The sequence below is a fragment of the Myxine glutinosa genome, chromosome 12 (genome assembly GCF_964187855.1).
Source record: "Myxine glutinosa chromosome 12, kmMyxGlut1.1, whole genome shotgun sequence".
Taxonomy (NCBI): domain Eukaryota; kingdom Metazoa; phylum Chordata; class Myxini; order Myxiniformes; family Myxinidae; genus Myxine; species Myxine glutinosa.
Window position 1 is genome coordinate 2,292,769 of NC_136272.1, and position 17,807 is coordinate 2,310,575.

Here is a 17,807-nt window from a genome sequence, read left to right on the forward strand (position 1 = left end):
ACCACATGCTTTACCACTTGCCATCACCTTCGTCTTTCCAATATTCACCTTCAGACCTTTTGTCTCCATACATTCCTTCCACTTGTTCATCTTTTCCTTCAGTCCATCCATACTTTCCGCAATCAACACCAGAACATCTGCATACAACAACTCCCACGGTAAACACTCCTTTACGTTCTGAGCCAGCACCTCCATCACAGCTACAAATAGTAGTGGACTTAGTACTGACCCCTGATGCACTCCCACCTTCACCTCAAACTCACCACTGTTCCCGTCCTTCGTCCTTACAGCTGTGCGCGCTCTTTTGTACATTGCAATCACGACTCTGATCAACCATTCCTCCACTCCAAACGTCCTCAATGCCCATGTCAATACTTCGCGTGGAACCCTATCGAATGCTTTCTCCAGATCAACAAACCCAAGAAACAGCTTCTTCCTCTTCTCCATGTACTTCTCCTGCAACTGCCTCACAATAAAGAGTGCGTCTGTCGTTCCTCTTCCTGGCATAAATCCAAACTGCATTTCGTCGATCTTCACCTTCTTCCTTATCCTCCTCTCCAACACCCTTTCCAATACCTTTATCACTCGGTACGAGCCACACTCCAGAGGGTCACCTTTCCCCTTGTATAGAGGGACGAGGGTACTCAGTTCCCAATCCACTGGAATGCGGCCTTCTTTCACCACCAGATTACAGATCTCTGTCATTCTCTTCACACCCCAACTTCCTGCTGCCTTCAACATATCTCCCACAACTCTCGTCGGCCCTCCCGCTTTTCTACTCTTCATTGCTTTTATCGCTTCCTCAACTTCCTTCTCAGTTATCTTCTCTGCCGGTCCTAAAACTGGGCTACTCTCTATGTTGCCATCCCATTCATTCTCTGTATTCAACAGCATTTCCATATATCTTTTCCATCTTCCTTTAATTCCATCTGGGTCCACAACGATTTGTCCCACTTCATCCTTCAAGCAACTCACCCCCATCACATCACACACCTCTCTTTCACTATCTGCTTTGCAATCCTGAATACCGCTCTCCGACCCTCTTCCGAATCCAAGCTTTCTCCGAACATTTTCCTACATGCCTCCTGCGCCTTTGCTACCTCTTTCTTTGCAGCCTTCTTGGCTGCCTTATAACTTTCATGCTCTGCTTTTTCTGCTCCCGTACCCTTCACCTTCTCCCACTCCTTGAACTTCTTCCTCTTCTCGTCAATCCTCTTTCCAACTTCCTCATCCCACCACCATGTTTCCGAGTGCCTCGGTGATCCTTTTGTCCATCCACATACCTCACCAACGGCTCCCAACAGACTATCTTTCATTGACATCCAACCACGTTCAAGCTCAACCACATAATCCTCTACCCTACTCAGCCTCTCTTTTAATGCCTCCCTTACTGTCACCTCTTTCAACCTCCACACCTTCATTCTCGGTTGGTACTTCACCCGCCAAGCTCTCCTCGCACCTTTCACCCTTATGTCGCAGACAACCAAGTGGTGCTGTGAACCAGCTTCCTCCCCCGGAATCACCTTTGTGTCCCGGAGGTGCCCCCTATCCCGCCTACGCACCATCAGGTAGTCAACCGTTGTCGTCGACCCAACTAACGTGTACGTAACAAGCTTATTATCCTCTTTCTGGAACTGAGTATTACAAATCAACAAATCAGCTCCATCAGCAAACTCCAAAATCCTTTCACCTTCTCCATTTCTCACACCATATCCGTAACCCCCATGAACTCCCTCAAAACCGTCCATACTCCTTCCCACATGTCCATTTAGGTCTACTCCTACCACAACAACTTCCTCATCTTTCACGTTTTCCATCAGCTTCTCTATCGAACACCAGAACTTGTCCTTTTCTTCATCGCTCCGACCAACCTGCGGAGCATATCCCGAGATGACGTTCACCAAGAGCTTTCCAATCATCATTTTCACCATCATCAACCTATCACTCACTCTAGTCACACTCACCACACTGTCTACAAACTCCTCAGAAAACATGACACCAACACGATTCACGCCCTCCGGGCACCCTTGCCACACAAACTTGTATTTCTGTCCCTGTCTACCCTTCACCATTCTCACACCACTTCCCTTCCATCTCGTCTCTTGCACACAACATATGTCCACTCTTCTTCTGATCAATACTTCCACCACTTCTCCTGATCTCCCTGTCATTGTCCCTACATTCCATGTCCCAAACCTCAGAAACCGATCTCCACTTCGGGCTGTACTCTGCCCATATGTAGTTGTAATTGTCATAGTTCTCTTTTTGAGGCAATGTTTTTATGGCCGGATGCCATTCCTGACGCCAACCCTCTTACGACACGCAGGGATACGGTGTACCTATTCTAACCAGGGTACACACCGAGTCTCTTTCTTGACTGCCACTGGTAAAATGTAACCCAGTGATACCTGCCGCATGGTCGGGTAGTCGGTGAATAAACCGACTACCTGACCATAGTCAGTGAATAAACCGACTACCCTCACTGGCTTGCCAGTGGAGAGGGTGACTGACACCCTGAAGGACTAAAAGCAAGACCTGTTAAAGGGCAGATGAGCTCCCATAGGGAACTAACGGCCATCCAGTAAGGAGATGATTGCTCCTACAAAACACCCATCCGGTTGGACCGGTTTTTTAGGTAGTAGGTTATAGAGAGCAACCGCTCAGGGTAGTACTACCATTCCCATTTAGGAACGTTAATTAAAGTGGTGCCCAGAACTATATAGTGTGTGAATGGAGCCCTCAATATAAAAAAAATAGAAAAAAAAGAAAAAAAAGAAGAAAAACGGTCGCATCCACCAGAAATCCTGAAACGAGGTAATCTTTCAGTGACTCATCCACACAAGGTTAGTCACAAATTTTGCAAACAATATACGAGAGCACACCACCTTCGCCATGCATGGTGACTGTATATTTTGTAAATTTATTTTGAACTGACAGCTTGTTTGCATAAAAATGTGATGAAACTTGAATTCTTAATTTTATGAAAATCTATAATTGTATGATAAAGCTAACATATGGATTATACAGAGAACTCTGAAACAATAACCCTAACTTTTTTTCTTTCTTTTTTATTTTGTATACATAATCGAGGCTTGTGAAAGAGCTACCATTTATCACACAAACAAATCAAACAGACAAGCAAACAAAGTATATAAGAAGGGGAGCGGTAGACAAGATGGGGAGAGAAGGGGAAGCACAACATTAACATTAACACAACATTTGTGAGGGACATCGGGAATGTGTGGGAGGGAGAGGGCTTGGGGGGAGGCGGCATGGGAAGAGGGGGGGGGGGGGGAGTGGGAGAAGTATAAACACAAGGACACCAAGGACTTCCAGGAAAGAAGTTGGTATTTCAAAAAAGAGGATTTGGGGTGAAATTAGCGGGGGTAGAAAAGATCAAGGTTTTGCATGGGGGAAGATAAGAGATGGTGGTGAACAGCTGTTTTCAAGACATGGAGGGAGGAGTGGGATTGAAGGGAGTGGGGGAGTTTGTTCCAGAGGCGGGAGAAAAGAGGAATGAAAGAGTGAAGGTGAGCAGAGAGTCTTGATTTTGGCAGGTTAACCATAAGAGGGTTGCAGGCAGATCTTGTGCGACCTTTAGGAATATTTGGGGGACAGAGCCCAGAGAGAGCTGGAGGAGCAAGGCTGGAGAGGAGTCGGTAGAAGAAAGAAAGACCACCAACCTGCCTGCGGTGAGTAAGTGAAAGGCCCTCGGAGGTAGCTTCAACACGGGAGATTACAATGGTTCTGAACGCTTTAGTTTCAACAGCGTGAAGACGAGCTAGGTGTGAGGCAGGAGCACCAGCCCAGAGGGGAGAGCAGTATTCCATTGAGCTACGGATGAAAGCCTTGTATGTGGTGAGGAGCTCAGGTGTGCCAAGGAAGGACTTCGCACGACGGAGGATGCCCAGTCGGCGACCGGCTTTGGAGGCCAGATTTGAAATGTGGTTTTCCCAGGAAAGATCATGGAAATTGATCATGATCATCATCATCATGATCATCATGATCATCATGATCATTTCAGATTAATGAAACGAACGGCATGTAACAAGCAAACATTAAAAAAAAAAAAAAAAACTGGTTTGAAGATGCCAACAAATACTTCAGTCGGAGAACTTTTCAACAGTCCCAGGAGCACAGGCATGTGTGAGTGGCAGAAGGGAAGCAATGATGGACAAGAAGCAGTGATGGAGTACACAAAGCAAAATATATAAAATAGTGCATATAATATACAGTATAATTGTGTATATAGTTATATAATATACACTACCGGTCAAAAGTTTTAGAACACCTCAATTTTTCCAGTTTTTATTGAAATTTACGCAGTTTAATGTCCAGTGAATAACCTGAAATGGTACAAAAGTAAGCAGTAAACTGCTCGAGGTTAAAAAAAAAAGTTTGGGTGAGCAAAAACGGGAAAATAATGTAAATTGCACAGTTGTATTGTAAAAAAGGCCTTCTTCAGGGAATAAGTAATGGGTTAACAACTTACAGCTGTTCTGCAGCAATGTAAGTAAATTAAGCCTTGAAAGTTGATGCAAACAATTCCTTCAGGTGTCCCAACCTCTGCTGATTACTTGATTACAACCCCCTGTCTGTATAAAAGCAGTATTGGAACAGACTGTTATTACACCCTCTGAAGCATTATTTGGACAATATTGCACTGCAGGAAGTAGTATATTGGAAACTGGAGGAAACTCTGACAGGAAGAGGTCTGGCAGACCCAAAGCCACAACAGAATCAGAAGACAAGTTTCTGAGTTGCAACAGCTTGCGTGATAGGCGGCTCAGAGGACAACAGCTTCAAGCACAGCTTAACACTGGTCGAAGTAAGCATGTCGCAGTTTCAACTGTGAAGAGAAGACTTCGAGCTGCAGGTTTGACAGGTCGAGAGGCAATAAGAAAGCCATTGCTAATATGGCAAAATAAGAAAAAGAGGCTGGGACACGAAGTACCGCCAGTGGACTACTGAAGACTGAAAGAAGGCCTTATGGACCAATGAATCAAAATTTGAAATCTTTGGTTCATCACGCAGGGTTTTTGTACACCGTCGAGTGGGCGAAAGGATGGTTCCTCAGTGTGTGACACCAACTGCCAAACATGGAGGAGGAAGCGTGATGGTCTGGGGCTCTTTTTCTCGATCCAGAGTCGGCGACTTGCACAGAGTGACTGGCACCCTGAACCAAAAGGGCAACCACAGCATTTTGCAGCGCCATGCAATACCCTCTTGTATACGCCCAGTTGGTCAGGGGTTCATCCTTCAGCAAGATCATGACCCTAAACACACCTCCAGGCTATGTCAAAACTACCTTCGAGGAAAAGAACAAGACAGTAGGCATCAAATCATGGAATGGCCAGCACAGTCTCCAGACTTAAACCCCATCGAGCTGGTTTGGGATGAACTGGACAGAAGGGTGAAAGCAAAGCAACTTACAAGTGCAACACATTTGTGGGAACTTCTGCAACAGTGTTGGGAAGAACTTCCCGAACAATATTTGATTTCCATTGTAGAAAGAATGCCACGAGTGTGTTCGGCGGTTGTATCTGCAAAAGGTGGCCACTTTGCCGAGTCAAAAATTTAAATTAAATTTTGTTAAACAAAATGATTCTATTTCTTTTTTTATCTCCAATTGTTTATTTGTTCTATTCTTAATTTCAGAGTACATTGAGACATTAAACTGTGTAAATTTCAATAAAAACTGGAAAATTGAGGTGTTCTAAAACTTTTGACCGGTCGTGTATAGTATATAAAATAGTGTATATAGTATATAAAATAGTGTATATCGTATATAAAATAGTGTATATAGTATATAAAAGTGTATATAGCATATAAAAGTGTATATAGTACATAAAATAGTGTATATAGTATATAAAATAGTATATAGCATATAAAATAGTGTATATAGTATATAAAATAGTGTATATAGTATATAAAATAGTGTATATAGTATATAAAATAGTGTATATAGTATATAAAATAGTGTATATAGTCTATAAAATAGTGTATATAGTCTATAAAATAGTATATATAATATATAAAATAGTATATATAATATATAAAATAGTGTATATGGAATGTAAAATAATGTATATAGTATACAAAATAGTGTATATAGAATGTAAAATACTGTATATAGAATATAAAATAGTGTATATAGTATATAAAATAGTGTATATAGTATATAAAATAGTAGTTTATATAGTATATAAAATAATGTATATAGTATATAAATAGTGTATATAGTACATAAAATAGTGTATATAGTATATAAAATAGTGTATATAGAATGTAAAATACTGTATATCTTCTATATAAGAGAGGTGTTGGTCTGTCTGTCTGTGTGTCGCCATTTTTCTCAAAGACGGCTGAACGGATGTTTGTCAAACCTTCAGAGGTTCATCAGTAAGTGCCTGGGAGTGTTTTAGGCAAAAAAAAAATATGAAAAAAAATATGGGTTTTTTTTGTACTAAAAAAAGAAAAGAAACAAGTACAGATACATTCAAAGTACAACGCACCCATGCCAAATAATTAAATATCCTACAGCGCGGCATTGCCGGGGCGCCTCCGGCTCAGTGCAGCTCATAAAGACTGCATTGGGAGGGAGAGGTGCACAATAATTGATTGATTAATTGTATAATTAAAATCAATAAAAGATTATCACAAAATATTTTCTTAATCAATTGGCTAATAGCATAACTAAACCACTAGTGCTTCATCCGAAGATGTATCTCTTAGAAATTTAATTAAATAAGTCATTAATAAAAAAGGAAATGATTAATTGATTAATCAATAAATAATTAATCAATTAAATGATTAATCAATAAATCAAAAATAAAAGATTATCACAAAATATTGTCTTGATCAATTGGCTAATGGCATAACTAAACCACCAAGTGCTTCATCCGAAGACGTATATTTTAGAAATTTAATTAAACAAGGCAGTAATAAAAAAATTAAATAATTAATTAATTAATCAATAAATACTTAATCGATTAATCAATAAATAATTAATCGATTAAATGATTAATAAATAAATCAAAAATATCCTTGATGGCCACATCACATGGTCACTGTCATGCCAAAATATTAGCTTCCCAGCTCAAAAGGTACCTGAGATATTGGCCAAATGAGAAAGAAAATAAATAAATGATTAATAATGAAAATAAATAAATAATAATCATTAAAAAATTAAATTATTAATCAATTCGGTCACAGAACACATAAACCACCACCATTTCATCAGAATCTGTAACTGATTTTTTTTTTTTATAGTAATTAAACGAATAATTAAATAATTAATCGATTCATTCATTAATTCATTCATTAATTAATAAATCAAAAATAGCCTTTGCAGCCAAATCACCTGGTCATTGGCATGTCCAAATATCAGCTTCCTAACTCAAAAGGTGCCCGAGTTAATGGTCAGAAGAGAAAGGAAATTTGATTAATTAAATAAGTACTTAATTAATTGCTAATAATTAAATAACTCCTCAATTAATTGATTAATCAAAAAACAAAACATATCGTTTTTGACAAAGGACTTGCTCACTATTGTGCCGAAATTTCAGATTCCTAGCTCAAAGGATGGCTGAGATATCGACCGGACAAACAAACAAGAAAGAAAACAAACAAGCAAGAAAACAAACAAAGAGTGAAAACTGAGTACTCCCTTTCAGCGTGCGTCACTGCCGAGCCTCCTTCGGTGCCCAGCAATGACGATTTGCAATGCCTGGAGATGGCATAGGAAAGGTGCGGTGTACAACAAACAACCAGAGTGAAAACTGAGTACTCCCTTTCAGCGTGCGTCACTGCCGAGCCCACTTCGGTGCCCGGCAATGACGATTTGCAATGCCTGGAGATGGCATAGGAAAGGTGCGGTGTACAACAAGTACACATACATTCAAAGTACACCGCCCCCATGCCAAATAATTAAATATCCTACAGCGCGGCATTGCCGGGGCGCATTTGGCGCCCGGCAACACCGCAGTGCAGCTCATAGAGGCTGCATTGGGAGGGAGAGGTGTACACTAATTGATTGATTAAATGTATAATTAAAATCAATAAAAGATTATCACAAAATATTTTCTTAATCAATTGGCTAATAGCATAACTAAACCACTAGTGCTTCATCCGAAGATGTATCTTTTAGAAATTTAATTAAATAAGTCATTAATAAAACATTAAATAATTCATTGATTAATCAATAAATAATTAATCGATTAATCAATAAATAATTAATCGATAAAATGATTAATCAATAAATCAAAAATATCCTTGATCGCCACATCACTTGGTCACTGTCATGTCCAAATATTAGCTTCCCAGCTCAAAAGGTGCCTGAGATATTGGCCAAATGAGAAAGAAAATAAATGAATGATTAATAATGAAAATAAATAAATAATAATCATAAAAAAATTAAATTATTAATCAATTCGGTCAGAGAACACATAAACCACCACCATTTCATCAGAATCTGTACCTTAATAAATAAATAAAAATTGTCATTAATCGAATAATTAAATAATTAATCGATTCATTGATTAATTAATAAATCAAAAATAGCCTTTGCAGCCAAATCACCTGGTCATTGGCATGTCCAAATATCAGCTTCCTCACTCAAAAGGTGCCTGAGTTAATGGTCAGAAGAGAAATGAAATTGAATTAATTAAATAAGTACTTCATTAATCGCTAAAAATTAAATAACTCCTTAATTAATTGATTATTCAAAAAACAAAAAATACAGTTTTGGACAAAGGACTTGCTCACTACTGTGCCGAAATTTCAGCTTCCGAGCACAAAGGATGGCTGAGATATCGCCCGGACAAACAAACAGTTTGTTTTTAATTGCTGATGCTATACAAACAAACAAACAGCTATAAAAACAAACAGTTAAACAAACAAAACAAACAGATCTCTCTGACTCTCTTGAAAATCCTCTCTATCTCTTTGCTGATGACTCCACTCTCTGCCGCTCCATTCCTCTTCCCTCAGATCGGCAGTCTGCAGCCTCCTCACTCTCTGAAGACTTGGACAAAATCACAGACTGGTCAAACAAGTGGAACATGTCTTTCAATCCTGACAAATCTCACACTCTTACTATGTCTCTCCAAAAAGATCGACTGGACAACCCTCCCATCTACTTTCTCAACAATCCTCTCCAAGAAGTTCTGTCGCTCAAGCTTTTGGGTCTCACTATCTGCCATGATCTTTCTTGGGAAAACCACATTTCCAAGCTGGCCTCCAAAGCCAGTCGCCGACTGGGCATCCTCCGTCGTGCGAAGTCCTTCCTCGGCACACCTGAGCTCCTCACCACATACAAGGCTTTCATCCGCAGCTCAATGGAATACTGTTCTCCCCTACGGGCCAGTGCTCCTGCCTCACACCTAGCTCGGCTTCACGCTGTTGAAACAAAAGCTTTCAGAATCATTGGAATCTCTCGCGATGAAGCTATCTCTGAGGGCCTTTCACTCACTCACCGCAGGCAGGTAGGTGGTCTTTCTGTCTTCTACCGACTCCTCTCCGGCCTTGCACCCCCAGCTCTCTCTGTGCTCTGTCCCCCAAATATTCCTACAGGTCGCACAAGATCTGCCAGCAACCCTCTGATGGTTAAACTGCCGAAATCTCGGCTCTCTGCTCACCTTCACTCTTTCATTTCTCTTTTCTCCCGCCTCTGGAACAAACTCCCACACTCCCTTCAATCCCTCTCCTCCCTCCAGGTCTTTAAAACAGCTGTTCACCACCATCTCTTATCTTCCCCCATCCAAAACCTTGATCTTTTCTACCCCCGCTAATTCACCCCAGATCCACCTTGTTTGAAATTCCAACTTCTTTCCTGGAAGTCCTGGCAGTGTCCATATGTTTTATACCTCTCCCACCGCCCCCTTCCCATGCCCCCCCCCCCCCCCCCAAAGCCCTCGCCCTCTCTCAGATCTCTCGATGTCTCGATGTCTCCATGTCTCCATGTCTCTCGGTCCCTGCTCTCAAATGTTGTGTTTGTGTCCTTCCCCCTCTCTCCCCATCTTGTCTACCGCTCCCGATGTTATATGTTTTATGTGTCGGTTTGTCTTTCTGTGTGATTAATGTTCGCTCTTTCACGAGCCTCGATCTTGTATACAAAAAAAAACAAAAAAAAAACAGGAAAACAAGAAAACAAACAAGTACAGATACATTCAAAGTACACCGCCCACATACGAAATAACTAAATATGCTGCAGCGCGGCATTGCCGGGGCGCCCCTGGCGCCCGGCAATACCGCAGTGCAGCTCATTGAGGCTGCATTGGGAGGGAGAGGTGTACACTAATTGATTGATTAATTGTATAATTAAAATCAATAAAAGATTATCACAAAATATTTTCATAATCAATTGGCTAATAGCATAACTAAACCACTAGTGCTTCATCCGAAGATGTATCTTTTAGAAATTTAATTAAATGTCATTAATAAAAAATTAAATAATTAATTGATTAATCAATAAATAATTAATCGATTAAATGATTAATCAATAAATCAAAAATATCCTTGATAGCCACATCACTTGGTCACTGTCATGTCCAAATATTAGCTTCCCAGCTCAAAAGGTGCCTGAGATATTGGCCAAATAAGAAAGAAAATAAATAAATAATTAATAATGAAAATAAATAAATAATAATCATTAAAAAATTAAATTATTTATCAATTCGGTCACAGAACACATAAACCACCACCAACCATTTCCTCAGAATCTGTAACTGAATTATTTTTTTTTTTTAGTAATTAATCGAATAATTAAATAATTAATCGATACATTGATTAATTGATTAATCAATAAATCAAAAATATCCTCGACAGCCACATCACTTGTTCACTCATGTCCAAATATTAGCTTCTGAGCTCAAAAGGTGCCTGAGATATTGGCCAAATGAGAAAGAAGACAAATAAATGATTAATAATGAAAATAAATAAATAATAATCATAAAAAAATTAAATTATTAATCAATTCGGTCAGAGAACACATAAACCTCCACCATTTCATCAGAATCTGTGACTAAAAAAAAAACAAAAATTGGGTCATTAATCAAATAATTAAATAATTAATCGATTAATTGATTAATTAATAAATCAAAAATAGCCTTTGCAGCCAAATCACCTGGTCATTGGCATGTCCAAATATCAGCTTCCTAACTCAAAAGGTGCCTGAGTTAATGGTCAGAAGAGAAAGGAAATTTAATTAATTAAATAAGTACTTAATTAATCGCTAATAATTAAATAACTCGTCAATTAATTGATTAATCAAAAAACAAAAAATATCGTTTTTGACAAAGGACTTGCTCACTATTGTGCCGAAATTTCAGCTTGCCAGCTCAAAGGATGGCTGAGATATCGTCCGGACAAACAAACAAACAACCAAGAAAACAAACAACCAGAGTGAAAACCGAGTACTCTCTTTCAGCGTGCGTCACTGCCGAGCCCCCTTCGGTGCCCAGCAATGACGATTTGCAATGCCTGGAGATGGCAGAGGAAAGGAGCGGTGTACAACAGAGTGAAAACTGAGTACTCCCTTTCAGCGTGCGTCACTGCCGAGCCCCCTTCGGTGCCCGGCAATGACGTTTTGCAATGCCTGGAGATGGCATAGGAAAGGTGCGGTGTACAAAAAATAAAAAAAGAAGCTCAACAGTGCCTAAGCCTTTTAAAATTAATGACAGTTATATACAACTACACATTCGCAGAAATAAATACAAAAATCACCAGGCATTTGAATACAAATAAATCAAACTATTCCGGAAGTGTACGAAGTTGGTAGTATGGCTTCTTCTTCTTCCTGATCGGCATCACACTGAACTCAGAAACGTGATTAACGCCACATTCACCCACCAGCCTATACATGAACCACCTTCCTCTCCTGCCTCCCCTCCCTCCCTTCCCCCTTCCCCTTCCGCTCCTCACCCCTCTCCCTCCCCTCCCCCAGTCAGCTTGAATCTGTTTGGTTGTTGATCGAGGTGCTTTCTCCACCATTCGAACAATCCTTCGCTGCAATATTCGATTACTTAGGCAGTTAAGACCGAAAAATAGGGCGTATCATTCATTTTTTCAGGAAAGCACCAAATTTGACACAGATGTAGTATGGACCTATGCAATTGTTTTCCTGAGGGGCGCCCAAAAATTCAGAACCCCTGGTGGCCGCCATATTGAATTTCAACATGACCGCCCTCTGTGACCTATTTCCCTCAATAACTTCTATACTATGAGCGATAACACCACAGTTCCAGGGTCTTACCCCATGTTTTCATGGTCTGTGAATCCAATGGGATCAATTGCATAAAGATTGGCATCCATCATCTTTAATTTCAAGATGGCCGCCATGGTGTTTCCATTTTCCTTGAATCTCTCATAGTATTTTAGGTAAAATTTCAATTCCAAGTGATACACATTGTTTTATTGGTCTCTGATAACAATGGAATGGTATTAATTAATCAAAGTTACACACAGTTGCAGTTTTAACTTAAAATATTGTGGGCACTTGAAAGGTGGAGGCTCTCGCACAGACGCGTAGTACTACAATTGGTGTCCAAGAAGTTCCTGTTTTCATCCAGCCCCAATCAGCTGGTGATGGAAGTTCTGGGTAGGGCACAAGTGCCTGACTCCATACGTGTCCAGCCTGAAAACATGCACGTTTTAGGTGTTGTTCGAAGGCATCTGCTGTTGGGGGAATGTGATCAATTGTTCTTGCCTTCTTCGTGAACAAGTGTCGGCGCATGTCATTCACTGTCTTTATCTCGGTAGTCCGGTCATAGAGGATGGCAACATATCTTTCTATGCTCTGTAGTTCCATAGTAATAGCATCCACAGATGGCCTATAAGCGAGAGCATGAAAGGTGCTCCCAAGCCTTCCAGGCTGTCTTTTTCCCAATTTGGGCAAAAAATGACACTGTCGCAGCCAGTGAAGGCATGAAATAATGGCAAAGACTCGGACTTCCTGCGGCCAAGGCCGGTGGCAATTTTATGGATGGCAAGGTAGCGGTAGCTTTTACCAGTGCCAATGGCAATCCAGAGTTCCTCCACACCATGTGACTGGTAGGTAAAGGAGTGTGCTATTGCCAAGACCACAATATCAGAATCTACAGTTCGAATCAATACCCGTTTTCTCCCCTTTTTCACGGCATCCAGGACATTTTTTTGGATTTTCTAAATTTTTGGGTGCCCCTTAGGAAAACAATTGCATAGGTCCATACTACATCTGTGCCAAATTTGGTGCTTTCCTGAAAAAATGAACGATGTTTCCTCTTAACTGGCTAAAGAGATCAAGTTTTCTCTTGTGGCCACGTCCAGAGAGGTTGGCCACATTGCCATGGGCCTTAAACTTCCTGATAACATTACGTACGGTGAACACAGGAACATCACGGTCTCTGGAGATGGACTTGCAGCCTTGAGATTGTCCATGCTTGGCTACAATCCTGTGTCTGACCTCCTCAAACAATTCTCTGGGTTTTCTTTCTTTTCTCCATGCTCATTGCAGTACACACAGTGACACAAAACAGCAGAATGACTCCTTTTCTCTATTCAAACTGGTTGAATGAGTGATTTTTATATTGCAGGCACCTGCAACTCACCACAGGTGAGTTCAATTCCAAAGTAAAGTTGAATCAACTGCTTGAAATCTAATTATTTTGAACAACTACTAAAAGGTGCCAATAATATTGCCCGGGCCATTTTAGGATTTCTGTGTGGAATAAGCTAAGATTTAGTAATTTTTTCAGCTTTTTTTGTTTTGTTCCACTGCACACCAAAGAAATACAAATGTCGACACCAAAATATTTTTAAATTTCCATAATTTTCTGGAAGAAATGGAGCATTATTTGACAAAAGTGAAAGGGTGCCAATACTTTTGCCCAAGACTAATTGTAATAAAGACCTTTCATGAGCGTTACCTAAAAAAAAGACCTTTCATGCTTGTAAATTACAATTGTTACCTCAAAAGTAACAAGTATTTAAATAAATGGGTCCCTGGAACAGCTTACCTCACTGTTATCTCGCCGCAGGCGATGTTCCGTGCTTTCCTGCAGACTCCGAAGAGATTCCTTTAATCGGTTGGTCATCTAAATGGTGCAAAAATGAGAAACAAAAGCAATAAGTACAAATACAAAGTACACCACCCCTATGCCAAACACATAAATATCCTCCAGCACGGCAACGCCGCCGTGCAGCTCATAGAGACTGTATTGGGAGGGAGAGGTGTTCAATAAATTGATGTATTAATTGCATAATTAAAATCAATAAATAATAATCGTAAAATATTTTCTTTATCAATTGGCTCATAGCATACCTCAACCACCAATGTTTCATGCGAAGCTGTAACTTTTTGAAAATTAATTAAATGTTATTAATCAGAAAAAATCAAAGAAATAATTAATTAACCAATAAATAATAAATAAATTAATTGATTAATAAAAAAATAAAAAATATCCTTTGGAGCCACATCACTTGGTCACCGTCGTGTCCAAATATCAGCTTCCGAGCTCAAAAGGTTCCTGAGATATTGCCCAGATGAGAATGAAAATAAATAAACGATTAATAATTAAAATAAATAAATAATAATCATAAAATAATTAAATAATGAATGAATTATAATATAACCACCTTTAGAGGCCATTTTTTCCCCGCAAAGCGGGGGTTGGCCTTTTTCGGGAACCGTGGTTGTTGTTGTTTTTTGGTCCCCTTTTTGAAGCAATGTTTTACGGCCGGATGCCCTTCCTGACGCCAACCCTTTTTGCCGCCTTTAACGACAAACAGGGAATTACCAGTGAACTGGTACTCAATTAGCCGACCTCGGAAGGATGACAGTCTGAGTCAACCCCCCTGGCGTTAATTCAGCGATCGACCGGGATTCGAACCCAGGATCCTAGGATCCTAAGCCGGCACCCTAGCCGCTAGCCCAACACCAGGAAAATGAATGAATTGGCGAATCGAATACCGAATACTCTGCTTTCCGTGCTCCCATACTCATGAAATTATCTCCCATACTCTGCTTTCCGTGCATGTTCTGGCTCTCCCCGCCCATCACCAAACATTGCTCCCCCACTCACCCTCCTACTATCTCCATCCCACCCGCTCTTACAGCATACTCTGCTCCTCCCCTCTCCTTCCAGGAAGAGGAGGGAGAGGAGAGGAGAGGCTGCTGAAAATTTGTATTTCCACATCTGGATATTGATAAGCTCTGCTGTGTAGCAAAGGATCATTTTGATAATTGTGGAAATGTTATCAAAATAGGGAAGCTTCAGAAACAAAAAGAGCAACATTGATAAACAAGTTACCCAATCACACGCTGATCACAACCTCACAACCGGACACTGTGGCAAAAGTAATCATTAAATCAGGTTTTAAGATTGCCACACAAATGAGACATAAAAGCACCTAGGTAACAGCATCAATAGGTATGCTTTAATGGCACTCACGTTTCACGAAGCCAAAATGAAGTTTGACACAATGAAGAATAATATAAATACAAAAGCCAGATCATGTCATGATTCGTATCGTATGCTTAGTCATTTTGGTGAATCTCGGAAGTAACTTGGACACTCAAAAATGCAGATATACGCAGCATCCTAAACATAGTCAGACAGATGACAGCGAAAAACACCAAGGACGGGTGCACTGCTACATTTAATTGTTCCCCTGGCTCCCCATATGGTCTTGAGCCAGTCGTTTAAGGCATCATCCATTCAGTACTTTGGGGGCACATGGACAATTACCCTTTTTACAAAGAACAACTTCCAATACATTTAGTTTGACCAAATCCCATACATTAATTTACACTCAAACATCAAAGAGGTGGCAATTGTATTTCCCATGTTTAGTACCCACAACCATTCCAAAGCATGTAGGGAATTCTGATAAAATGCGAGACAAATACCAAAAAAAAAAATGAAATCGAGAGCAGCAGAAAAGCAAACTGGTGATCTCTTGGAAAGCAGTAACAAATGCAAATGATTCAAACACTCGATGAAAAACAAGTATAAAGAGGAAGATTGTGAGGAATAAAAAGTGCAAATGGAGAGGAATGCTGTTGCCTTCAAATGAGGTTTCTCTGATCTGGGCAAAGGAACACCATGAAACAACCTGCAAAGAAAATACAATTAATATTACGAAGTCATGTACCAGTTGGAGCCATGTGGACTTCATTTCATGACAAGTGTATACAACTTGAATTAATTAGTGTAAAGATTATAAAGTGACCATCATGCGTCACATTTCCAAATATATGATTGTATTCCTGGTGCAGGTGAGATATCTCGTCTCCATGGCAAACCAGAAAAAAAGACCGAAGACACGAGTATTTTGGGTAGTGTGAATGACCATTAAACAATGATGAAAGCGACAAGGAATTGCAAAATCACAGCTGTACCACAACCAAAGTTTTGCTTTAAAGACCCCATATCAAATTCATTTAATCACATCATCCAACAACAACAACAACAACAACAACATGCATTTTAAAGGCCATTTTCCCTGCAAGAGCTGGGGTTAGCCTTGCGGTCCCCATGACAATCTTCTCCATTTTGCCCTATTTTCTGCATCTCTCCTTGTTAACCCCCTTGCCCGCATTTCTTCTTCCACCATCTTTAGCCAAGTTTTTCTCGGTCTTCCCCGTCCTCCACTTCCTTCTACATTCATTTCCATCACTCTTCTCAACCAGTCACTTTCATCCTTCCTCAACACATGACCAAACCATCTCAACCTGTTCCTCTTCACAGCATCAATCACAGGCTCGATTCCCATCATCTTTCGCAATTCATCATTTGTCTTCCTCTCTCTCTCAACGATACTCCGCACATCCACCGAACCATTCGCATTTCCACCCTTTCCAGCCTTCGTTGCTGCTCTACGTTCATTACCCATGTCTCGCTCCCATAAATCATAACACTTCTCACACATGCAGCATACACCTTTCCCTTCAGCTTCAACGACACTCCCCTCCTCATCAGCACGCCACTGAGTTCCCGAAACTTCTTCCATGCACATCTCACTCGAGGAACCGTTGCGGAGTCTGATCCACCTTCTCCATTCAGCATGTCTCCGAGGTAGCAAAATGTTTTCACACCTTCCAGCTTCACGCCATCTCCAAGATCCAACTTAACATTTCCTCCATCTGCAGCTCCCTCTGTGCACACCTTACATTTGAATGTAGCTGCCACACTGGTTAATGACCCTCTCAGACCACTACATTTTTGATGAACCCACTCAGCGCACATTGTACAATGAATGGAGTTCACTCAGACACCCTTCCTGCACACAGCACACGGCCACTTCCCAGTTCTTTCCACCTCACCACATGCTTTACCACTTGCCATCACCTTCGTCTTTCCGATATTCACCTTCAGACCTTTTGTCTCCATACATTCCTTCCACATGTTCATCTTTTCCTTCAGTCCATCCATACTTTCCGCAATCAACACCAGATCATCTGCACACAACAACTCCCACGGTAAACCCTCCTTTATGTTCTGAGCCAGCACTTCCATCACAGCTACAAATAGTCGTGGACTTCGTACTGACCCCTGATGCACTCCCACCTTCACCTCAAACTCACCACTGTTCCCGTCCTTCGTCCTTTCAGCTGTGCACGCTCTTTTGTACATTGCCATCACTAGTCTGATCAACCATTCCTCCACTCCCAACTTCTCAATGCCCATGCCAATACTTTACGTGGAACCCCATCGAATGCTTTCTCCAGATCAACAAACCCAAGAAACAACTTCTTCCTCTTCTACATGTACTTCTCCTGCAACTGCCTCACATTAAAGAGCGCGTCTGTCGTTCCTCTTCCTGGCATA

At 40.6% G+C, this 17,807-nt stretch overlaps 1 protein-coding gene across 3 annotated transcripts in view; it reads right to left on the reverse strand.

The window, feature by feature from the left end:
* PXK (PX domain containing serine/threonine kinase like) overlaps positions 1-17,807 on the reverse strand; it is a 148,667-nt gene that overhangs the window by 18,740 nt on the left and 112,120 nt on the right. For all 3 annotated transcript variants that reach the window (XM_068133402.2, XM_068133403.2, XM_068133401.2), the window contains exons 13-14: positions 16,044-16,092; positions 13,995-14,072 (exon numbers count right to left, since the gene is read on the reverse strand). In XM_068133402.2, coding sequence (XP_067989503.2) covers positions 13,995-14,072; positions 16,044-16,092 — 127 coding nt within the window. The remainder of the gene's footprint in view (positions 1-13,994; positions 14,073-16,043; positions 16,093-17,807) is intronic.